This window comes from Rutidosis leptorrhynchoides, chromosome 6 (assembly GCF_046630445.1).
Source record: "Rutidosis leptorrhynchoides isolate AG116_Rl617_1_P2 chromosome 6, CSIRO_AGI_Rlap_v1, whole genome shotgun sequence".
NCBI classification, from domain to species: domain Eukaryota; kingdom Viridiplantae; phylum Streptophyta; class Magnoliopsida; order Asterales; family Asteraceae; genus Rutidosis; species Rutidosis leptorrhynchoides.
In genome coordinates, this window is record NC_092338.1 from 73,265,104 (window position 1) to 73,277,232 (window position 12,129).

At 33.6% G+C, this 12,129-nt stretch overlaps 1 protein-coding gene and 1 pseudogene across 1 annotated transcript; one reads left to right on the plus strand and one right to left on the minus strand.

Annotated features, from left to right (window-relative positions):
* Positions 1-2,619: 2,619 nt before the first annotated feature.
* Positions 2,620-5,753, plus strand: LOC139853759 (uncharacterized; annotated as a pseudogene).
* A 1,160-nt stretch (positions 5,754-6,913) lies between these two features.
* LOC139853221 (uncharacterized) lies at positions 6,914-7,862 on the minus strand. The gene has a single exon (XM_071842597.1). It carries the CDS (start codon positions 7,763-7,765, stop codon positions 7,016-7,018), a length of 750 nt encoding a protein of 249 aa, XP_071698698.1. The 5' UTR covers positions 7,766-7,862; the 3' UTR covers positions 6,914-7,015.
* Between the last annotated feature and the right edge of the window lie 4,267 nt (positions 7,863-12,129).

The window sequence follows — 12,129 nt, forward strand, 5'->3', positions numbered from 1 at the left end:
AAGCAAATTGTCAAGTTTCATGCAAGATACAAGTATAGAATCATGTTAGAAAGATTGCATAATTAACTGGTTAAGTTTGACAAAAAGTCAAACTTGGTCGGGTCAAAGTCAACAAAAGTCAACACGTTCGGGTCGGGTCCCGGACAAATTTTCTATGCTAATTATTCATATACAAGTATATTAAAACAAGTTTCATGTGAATCGGAGGTCGGTAACTAGTCAAACATTTCGCGTGAATTGGGACAAAGTGGGCAGAATCTGGCCAGGCCAGATTGCGCGCCGCGCGGGGATGGGGCGCGCCGCGCCACCATCTGTGCAGGTCTGTTTCTGTTTTTCCCAAGTATGCACGAGCCAAAATCAATTCTAACACAACAATTGACCCGCAAACACTTATAATGCCTATCATATATCGTTGGAAAGGTATTTTGACGAGGAATACAACTAAGCACATTTCATCAATCAAACTTCCACTTACAACAACCAAAAACCGTAATTAAACATTCATAATCAAAGTTCAAGTTCCAAAAACGCATTTTATGATTCGGGCAACCAATTTACATGTATGTTATGCCGTTTCGAAGGTAATCAAACACACATTGCAACAAAACACTTAACAACAATATCTCATAGCATTTGACGCATCAAAAGTTCATGTAAAGCTCATCAAACCCTAATCCAAGTTCACAAAATCATTAATCATGTTCTTGGAGTTTCCTTAATCAACCTATACATCAAAACGAAGCTAATGATACTAGTAACACTTTTAAAACATGCACTTTAACAATCTAACAACATTTGATCATCCAAAATCAAGGATTTAGCAAGTAATTTTCATATTGAACTAGTTACACCAAAAACAACGAATCGAGCATACAAATTACATACACGACATCATAATGAGCCATAGACACTAATTAACAACATTTCAAGTCAAAAACACGAATTTAGAGAAATCTAGAGTTTTAGAAATGTTACCCAAACGAGATGAAGTTGGTATCAAATTGTAGAGGATGAAGAGAGGATTCCAAATATGTAATTTGTTTTGTTGTAAGCCTCCTAGATCGGATTTAGATGATGAATGATTGAATTGGGTGTTTGTGTGTGTGTTCTTGCTAGAGAGAAAGAGAGAGAGATGGAGGTGATTGAATGGTGGTGATTGGGGTGGACTAGTTGACCTAGTCAACTAGTTTGCCCCGTGTCAATTTTAGTCCCTCGAGTTTAGAAGCGGGTGCGGGATTTAACCGATCGAATATTTTTAAAACGCAAGTTAACGAGAGGTGTTATAATTAAATGACGGAATTATTATGAACGTTAGTCAACGGAAACTACGAATTTAAATAACGAAAGGTATTATTTAAAAAAAAAAGACGGGCGTTAAAATAATTTAACGGAAAAATGCGGGATGTTACATTCAACACCATCAGAAGATTTAAACAGGGTCCTTTTGATCTCTTCAGCAACTATTTTAGAACCACACTTGTTAACTTTTTGAGACAACAAAGCAGAAGATACCTTTTCCAATGAGTTATGCACTTCAACAGTTTTCTTGGTTTTTGTAGGGTTTTGGAATTTGAAATTACTAACGGTAACATTAATTTCTCCCTCCTCAAGAACAATATTCGGTGACACCTGTACTTCCGACACCGGAGACTCCACATTCTGTTCAAACTTATGACCGTTCACAGCATCAGTGGACAATTGAAGTAAAGAATTATATTCAAAGATGTCTTCATCTGATACTAATTCAATATCAACATTGTAATTCACCTCTTCTATCCATAGGTTAGAGGTGGTCTGATTAGCTACATTAGCAGAAACCATTGTATCAATAGGCCCAGGACTAAAAATTTCAATTAAAGCGAACACAACATATGATCTTTTAAGGTTATGTGAACTGCTATTTAAATGAACTACCCTACCAAAATTCTTAGCAACCTCAATAGAACAATTCGCTTGACAGCAGTCGAAAGGAATACCTGAGATTGCGACCTTAGCAAACCTTGAGTATTTGTTTCTTCTTTGTGACATTGGGATAACCTCAAGAAATTCCTCTTTATTCAAGGTTGGTCCCATTGTCATTCTTTTAAAACTCTCTTCGTCTGAACACTGAACGATATACCCAAAAAGGCCCCACGCAGAGATTGAATTAATGGCAATAAAACGACTCTTGAGCCAATTTAGTAATTTCGCAGACCTGATTGGAGATTTGTCAATGATTAGTGCTGTGAAGTGTATACTTTTAACAGTATCATCGTTGTAGGGTAGGTTGATGACAGGTGGAATTTGAGATGGGTTTAAAGGAACAGGGATTGAATTTGAAGAAAAAGGGATTGAAGATTGGTTGGACAGGATATCAGTGTTCAACTCCTTTTTGGCATAACCTACTGTCATTCTCATACCATTGATAATTCTACCATTTAGTGAAGTTAGCACTTTAGTTGCTTGAGTTACTGTTTGAAATTTAACAAAAGCATAAGATCTACCTTTAATCCATGAAAGACCCAAAATTGTTCCATACTCTTTAAGAATATTATGAATTACAGAAGGATTGGTAAATCTTGAAAGATTACCCAAGAAAACGGTAGATTTCTGTGAAAAAGGAGCGTGAGAATTGGAACTATGAAGAACATAGGGCTGGTAATTTGTGGGAATAAAATTGATTGGAATGGAATTGGGGAAAGTGGGTTTGAAGGTTTGGGAATGTTTGTATAAATGTGCCATTTTTTTGAAATGAAGTAGTTGAAGCTGAGTAAAAAAGGATGATTAAATTCACCGGAGGAAAAAGAAATAGATCGGAAAAGTTGAAAAGCATACGTTACCGGCCAAAAAGGGCCCGCATTTCAAGACAGAGAGAAAATTTGTAAAGTTGAGGTATATATAGTTTTAATACCACCTTTGCATTAACTATCACAATTCTTTTAGACTATCTTCTTACCTCTGTAAGTGTGTTTCAATAAAATGATGCTACATTTGTATAATTGGTCCCCATACTATTAATAATATTCAGTTCTACCCCTTATTATTATTTATTTTTTTAAATTTGCAAACCACACACCCTACAAATTAACAGAGTAAACGGTTGTTAGTGTGAGGCACCACATACGTTATTCAATAAAACCTCAGGTATCAACGGTGCAAAAATAAAAGTTTAGGTGTATCGGTGCAAAAATGTACAAACCACAGGTACTACCGGCGTAATTTTTTCTTTGAACTATTAGTTTGAGATGCAATATTTATGTAGTACTCTCACTCAAAATATACCATAGGTATGATAAAAGTAATTTCAATATTTGATCTTTAATAGTTTCATTTGAATATCGAACATAATAAAAATTGAAAAATTTACATAGAATTTGATTCTGGTTTCCCATTCAGTTTTGGTTCGATTTACAAATTTAAATTCGATTTTTGATTTAATATATTAAATTCGATTAAAATCAAAACCGAATTTAACTAATGATATACTCCGGAGTAATGCATATATACAACCCAATTTTTATAACCATAAGTACGAATTCAAAATCAATTTTAGTAAGATTATGTTTTTTTAGTTATTCGCTTCTAACTTAAACTGAACCATTTTTTGAGAACCAGTTTCCTATTTACCTTTTATAATTATGTAGTTATTTAATTAGATATTTTATCTATTAAACTAGAAGTATTTAGGTAAATGATATAATCACATAATTTTAACAAGAAACTATCCACACAATTATATGGATAATGAGATTTAAAAAACCGGATTCCGGTTAACTGCATACCGCCATTGTTACACAATTATCTTATTAAGTTTTAAATAAGGATTTAGTTGTTATATTTATCTTTTGATTTTTGAATCTGTAGGTGGATTTTATCAACCATCCACATTGCAGATAAAGAGTAAGATTAATTTACTTTCATGTTATTTGTTAATGTAATGAAATCATTTTTATTACATACTACTGTTGCATTTTGGTGTGATTGTCCCTTGATTATATTGTCATACAGTATATTACTCAAGGATGTTAACGTTATTTTTTACTCCGTATTAGCTTTTGGAATACTTGGTCAACAAATTTAACAGTTTTTCATTAATCATGTATGAAATGAATGAATGTGGAAGCTAGATATGGTGCATATGATGAAATATTATGAATAGGTTAATAGGTACTTTGCAACGTTGCATAAGAAGCTTTGGCATTGGCGAATGTACATGTCGGTGGTGGAGTCGTATCACCCCACTACTTTGGAATTTTGTTTATATTTTTGGAATTTATGGTGTTTTCTAGAGGTTTACAAGTTTACAATCATTAAAGTATCATTCAAATATAAGAAAAATATACTTGAGATCCCAATGAGATTTCATCCTAAATTCGCGACTCAGTTTGGGTGTATAATTGTGTGCTCTATGAAATGGTGGCTAGCAGGAAAAGTTTAAAAAACAACATAAACTCTTTAGCCATTAAACAACTAATGAAGACAATATGATAGGGTTTATACAACGCGAAATGACTAGAACTCTCATGCTCGATTTCCAATTAGATTGTCTTGACTGGTACCATGCTGATCTCGACTTTGAAACCTTCAAGTTACTTCAGGTGCGCTATTTCCTTCCGATTTTGGTTTAAGCTTTTTTATTGATCATCATTAAGTTTGATTAAAGCGGTGATCACAACTTCCCAATATGTTTCAGTTAGTAGAAAATATGGACATCATTCTTTCGCCTCTTGTTGGGCTTTTTTTCATTAGCAGTATTTGTGCTGATGTGGGTGATGAGCGAGCTGATTATCCAGAATTAGAGGCGTTATCAAGGCTTCATTTTGATGCTGCAATGAAGGTCTTTTTGGCAAAAAAGATTAACATCCTAGTAAGTCTAGTCTCTTTGTTGTTTGATGCTCCTTTAGATTGTGATGTTTCACTAGGGTTACTACCTGTCAAATGCCTAATTATCCTACCAAAGCAACATAAACTAAGAACTTTCAGGACTTATCCTTCCACAAGCAACAAAAATTTAAGAAATTTTAAGACTGAAATCATTGCCACTAGAATAGGTAGTTGTAGTTTTTTTCGTTATAATGCTCTAAAAAAGTTGTGTTGCTAGCAAAAGGGACATCGTTGTGGGTCAACCTGTACAGAAAGTTACCTTTTTTACCAGATATCTATCAACACAATTTACCTTCTTTTTTTTTCTTTTCTTTTTTTTTACCATTATCTGTTAACTCAATTTAGCACCTCTATGGCATACCATTCAATGAAAAAATGGGAAACATCTCGAGGACGCACCATTATAGAAAGAACAAATGTTAAAATCTACATTGGACTTACTTGAAGGAATTTGTTGCAGCTATGGAAAAATGTTTTCAGATTTACACAGGTAACAACAAATGTGGAGCAGATATCAGTCACTATAGGTGAGTGAAACAGGGCTGCAACAGAAGCAATTGAAAGAGCAATCAACAAGGATCATAACAAGATTTTAACACTATAGGGTGGTGGGCACATGCCGGACTTGGGAGGGAGGGAGGTTAAAAGACGAATATGACCTTATTCCTTTGCGGGTTCAGTGGGTAACATCATGGTCTATTAAGAACTGAAATTTAACGAACAATTCTCTACCTTTCTTAAAGAAACTCGCGGAAGTTTCCGGTTGGCCATTAAATCGGTATCAAACTTTGGCATTACTCATATTTTCATCTGTTCTTGCTTTGAACCTGTGGTTCTGGAAACTCTTTTTCGGGGACAACAGTCGATTTTATTACACAAGTTGTGTCTGATGCTCTTTAATTGTTGATAATTTGATCAAATCTAATTGAACACTATGTTGTTTATACAGATACTGTATAATGTGAACGGCTTAAAGATTTTAACATCATTTTAGGGGGTTGAAACTTTATTTTTATACGCACGGTAATCTAGAATCATAAAGATCTTTATTTTACATGGTATGTAACAATTGTAAAATTTAAGATTCATTCTGAAAAGACAGTTAAAAACTTGATTATTAATATTTTTAAGTACTTGTACAAACTATTTGCAATATTAATATCGGTTCCATGGGGTTACACAATAATTTCTACATTCTATACTGTAGATAGTAAGTCCCCTTATGCTTGTTTAATGCATACTATGATATTTCTAAGGGTAGGATCTAAACAAATATGCACACCAACAATTGCATATGATGCTACGCACATAGATCATCCCCATTTATCTCACACAACTACTCTGGCAGAAACGTTCACAAATCTTAGTATTTAAAAACCTAAAACCGCTATTTTGGAAAATCAAATTTGACTGTAAAAGCCTTTGTGGGGGGGGGGGGGGGGGGGGGGGGGGGGGGGGGTTAAATACTTGAATTAACATTAACTGCATTCTGTAGATGAAAGTTGTTGCTAGTTTTTAGATTTCCGTTAAATTTAGTCTGCACATGGATAATTATGTTTTATGTATTTTTAAGATGGGGCCATCTTAATCTGCGGAAACATCTACAAATACAGTAATATTTACAATTCTAAACATCAGCCTACTGTTTCACTAAGTACAGATCAGTTTAGATCAAATGTGGTTCAAGATTCAATCTTTTGGATGCTTCCTAATTGGAATTAATGTGTTGGTTTTTGCTTTAAGAAGTTATAGCCACTACACGATTAACCAACTGTGGCAATTATGTTATTTACAATTGTATAAAGGTATTATTACAACTGCACACTTTATCTAATAGCAGTAAATTTTATATTTGCATGTCATTGCTAACAATGAATAAGCTCGTGTTTTTAAGGAATTTAGATGACTCTACAAATCAACATTTGACGTGTGGATTACAATGACACATGTTTTGCCAACAGGTAGCTAAAAGAGTATTTGTATTCTCTATAGTACATGTACACAAACAAATCTATTACTCCATATATTTAAAGTTAACTTGCGATAAGAGGACAAAAGAAGAAACTATATGATAATAAGTGATCATCCATTATATCCATATAAATTAAACACAAATGACATATCTTAAGCATAACAGGAACACATGATCAGATCAAAAGACAACTAGTAACGAAAAAAGCATGTAAATCAAGAAACAAGCGTACCCAATGAGGCCGCGATGTTCATCTCCACACGACGCCAATTCCACCAACAACTTAGTACAAACTCGAGTAGCCCAAATTACAAAAACTCCCATCATCACAAATATCACAATCCCACCTTGAGGAACAAACAATGCGGCCGCAGACAATATCACAATCGGCAACATACAGTAACCAATCAAACTCAAACACCTATACAAATCCAAATTCCCATTCTTTCCAGCTAACATATTAAACACCACATATAAAAACAATGAAGCTACAGTCACCCACCCTAATATGATCCCAAAATGAAGTTTTCCAGCAAGTAATTGAAACAAACCAAATGCCATAAGAAACAAAAACGGTCCAGATAGATCTGCATCTTCATGTAGATCTGATTTTACTCTAATCGGATTCAAAATTGAAGCTGTTTTGTTCCAGATTTGTTTCGTGTTGATACCTAATTCTTCAAGGAGCGGTGGTTCGTCGTCGAAATTGGCGGATCCACCGCCGCCGCCGCTGGAGATGGTACCGAATTGAGGTGTGGTGAATGACGTGGATGCTGGAGATGAACCGATGTCGAACGACATGAAGGGGATGCTAGGGTTTGATGATCGGGGCGGTTGAAACGGCGCCGTTGGGAGACGGCGTTGTGGGCCGGTGTTAGGGTTTCCACCGGACGGGAAGATTACTGGAGGGACGTTGAATTCTCTCGACATCGTTGAGTGAGGTTGGTGTAATTGTGTAAGGAATTGATATAATTAGGATTTGAAATTTTGGGGATTTCGATCTGATAGAAAGACTTGAAGATGAAGGAATTATATTTTCTGGATGGATAGTGATATATATACACCAATTTTTACAAATACACAAACAAACATGTTTTACAGTACCAAACATGTTTTACAGTTTTATACTGTACAACACTGTAAAGCATGTTTGATTGTGTATTTGTAAAAATTGGTTGGGTATATATATCACCCTTTCTGGATAGTGATACTCCATATTAACATTCTTTGTTGCCAATAGATGCCAGCCAAGTAGCTGCAAATACCCGTATAAAATGCTGCCGTTTATAAAGAGTTGCCATAGTACTGTAGTATTTAGGATTTGTCTAACAAGGTTGTCTTTAATTAAAGTGTTTAATGAGTGTCATTTTAAAGTTAATCCTGTATAAAACGTTTGTTTTGCGTATATAAAGTAATTTTAATATTAAGTCGAAATCAAACGCCCGACAATTTATCTTAAATACGCATTGCATAAACAGACACACATACTTGGGAGTCAACTCGGTCTAGTATTCCTTCTCATGCTGGAATTAGCCTTCACTTATGTAGAAACTTGTGTCGGGTTCTAAGGTGTCGGTGGTTGTCCGAATAAGTTAAAGGTTACAAGGGCGGGTTATAATTCGTAATTCGTTTTCTGAGAAAGACCTTGAAGACAACATCGATTTTGGAGAAGTGGTACAAAACTTGTTCAAAGAAGGTCATGTGGATGGCCTCGATGGTGGTTCTAGTATACATAATGGTATATATAAAGGTCGGGTGAAAATATTGGGTTTTTTTGAAGAATTGACAATGAAAGGTTTGATTCATCCGTCGTCGAGAAGACGGCTCTTCAAACGTCGTGTCCTGCTCGTTTGACAATCGTGCAGGTAAATGTATCAACCGTCTTACGGTTGATGGGGGCGGTGGTTAAATTGACCATCAAGACTCGGTAAGGTAAACACGCTTTTGGGAATAAGTAATTGTGTCCGGCTTTATTGTATGGTTTTGTGAATGGATGTATTACTTTATTAGGTGGGTTTTCTTGTGTTTCTTTGTTGGTTTAGATGTCTTTGTAATCCAGTTTTTGTTTTGGTTGACGATGATCGGTTGTAGTTAGCGTTAGTTAGTTCTATTTGGTCTGTCTTACCTATGCCGGGCAAACGGGTCAGGTTGGTTCGGTTTAGGTAACGGATCAAAAAAGTTTTGGGTTGAAATGGGTCATAGGTCAACCGGGTTAATATTTTAAAAGGGTAAATAATGGGTCAGGTTGGGTCGGTTTGGGTAATAGATCAGAAAGGTTTTGGGTTGAAATGGGTCATAGGTCAAATAGGTTAATTTTTTTAAACGGGTTAAAATGGGTCAGGTTGGGTCGGTTTGGGTAACGGATCAGAAAGGTTTTGGGTTGAAATGGGTCATAGGTCAAACATGTCAATTTTTTAAACGGGTCAAAATTAGATCAGGTTGGTTCGGTTTGGGTAACGGGTCGAAACGGGTCACAGGTCAATTGGGTCAAATGGGTTACATCGCTTTTTTTTTATTTTTACATTTATTACGTTATTTTAGTTATTATTATTTATTATATATACATAAGAAATATTAATATACATAATAAATGATATAACCATGTATACTTTCATAAATTTTAACGGATGAAACCTTTTGTACTCGACCCATTTGACCCATTCACAAAATCCATTAGACCTATTTCTATTTATTGATCTTTGAGTATTGATACACATTAGACCCGTTCCTTCATTTTTAGTATAGGATTTAATAGGTTGGAGAGTGATAATGCTAAAAACGAACATATATTTCATAGCATTATCCCTCAAGAAAGACAAGCTTTTAGTTGCAATTGTTCTATTTACAAGTGATATTCGTTTAAATAATAAAAGGTGAAGACAAAAGACAGATTCGACGAATTGAAGACGCAAACGACCAAAAAGCTCAAAAGTACAAAATACAATCAAAGAGGTTCCAATTATTGATAAAAAACGTCTCGAAATTACAAGAGTACAAGATTCAAAACGCAAAGTACAAGATATTAAATTGTACGCAAGGACATTCGAAAATCCGGAACCGGGACATGAGTCAACTCTCAACGCTCGACGCAACGGACCGAAAGTTACAAATTAATTATGTATATAAATATAATATAATATATAATTAATTATATAAATTATATATTTATATTATATTTATATTATTAAAATCTGTCGGCAAACTAGGATCCAAACTTGTGTGAGCTAGATTTACGAACTCCGCGACTTGCGGAGTTTGAAGAGCAAGAGTGCCGCGACTCGCGGAGCAGCCAAATTAGAAAATGCCTATAAAAGGCAACGCATTCTGAACGTTTTATCCATCCTAATTCTATCTATCTCTCTATATACGTAAATATATATATATATATATATATATATATATATATATATATATATATATATATATATATATAATTTATATTTTAATTTATAATTTTAATTTTAATTTCCAATAATAAGGGTATGTTAGCGAATATTGTAAGGGTGTAAGTCGAAATTCTGTCCGTGTAACGCTACGCTATTTTTAATCATTGTAAGTTATGTTCAACCTTTTTAATTTAATGTCTCGTAGCTAAGTTATTATTATGCTTATTTAATACCGAAGTAATCATGATGTTGGGCTAATTACTAAAATTGGGTAATTGGGCTTTGTACCATAATTGGGGTTTGGATAAAAGAGCGATACTTGTAGAAATTAGACTATGGGCTATTAATGGGCTTTATATTTGTTTAACTAAATGATAGTTTGTTAATTTTAATATAAAGATTTACAATTGGACGTACCCATAAATAACCATATACACTCGATCGGACAAGATGGGCGGGGTATTTATATGTACGAATAATCGTTCATTTAACCGGACACGGGAATGGATTAATAGTCACTAGAATTATTAAAACATGGGTGAAATTATGTATAAGGACACTTGACATAATTGATAACAAAGTATTAAAACCTTGGGTTACACTCAGTCGATATCCTGGTGTAATTATTAAACAAAGTATTAAAACCTTGTTACAGTTTAAGTCCCCAATTAGTTGGAATATTTAACTTCGGGTATAAGGATAATTTGACGAGGATACTCGCACTTTATATTTATGACTGATGGACTGTTATGGACAAAAACTAGACGGACATATTGAATAATTCAGGACAAAGGACAATTAACCCATGGGCATAAAACTAAAATCAACACGTCAAACATCATGATTACGGAAGTTTAAATAAGCATAATTCTTTTATTTCATATTTAATTTCCTTTATTTTATATTTAATTGCACTTCTAATTATCGTACTTTTTATTTATTGTTATTGTATTTAATTACACTTTTAATTATCGTACTTTTTAATTATCGCAATTTTATTTTATCGCACTTTTATTTATCGCAATTTCATTATCGTTATTTACTTTACGCTTTAAATTAAGTCTTGTATTTATTTTTAATATTTTACATTTGGTTTTAACTGCGACTAAAGTTTTAAAAATCGACAAACCGGTCATTAAACGGTAAAAACCCCCCTTTATAATAATAATATTACTTATTTATATATTTGTATTTTTATAAATTAAAACTAATATAGCGTTAAGCTTTGTTTAAAAGATTCCCTGTGGACGAACCGGACTTACTAAAAACTACACTACTGTACGATTAGGTACACTGCCTATAAGTGTTGTAGCAAGGTTTAAGTATATCCACTCGATAGATAAATAAATAACTTGTATAAAATTGTAGCATATTTAATAGTTTTTCCTAGTAAAATATAAGCTATTTCATATACACCTCTGCGCACATCAAGTATTTTTGGCGCCGCTGCCGGGGAACGCCGAAGCGAAACGCCACACAAAAAAAAAGATTTTTATTAAGTTTTATTTAGTTTTTGTAAAAATACATTTTTTTATATCAAAAATAAAAAAAAACCGAAAAAAATATATATATATAAATCTATTTTTAAGATTTTTATAAAATTATAAAGTATTTCTATTTTTATTTTAGTTTTTCAAATATAAGTTTTATTTAATTTATATAAATATTTTATATAAATATTAAAACAGAAAAATATATAAAATATAAATAAAAAATAAAACTGAACCTGTCGAAACTTGACTTGTCTCTTTTGAACCTGCAATCTCCGCGACTTGCGGAGGAATTGAAATGGGTTCACCGCGACTCGCGGAGCCGTCCAGACAGGTCACACAGAAACCCTATTCTGCATTAATTACGGTGTAATAATAATTATTATTATTATTTAATTAAAACCCTAATTAGGGTTAT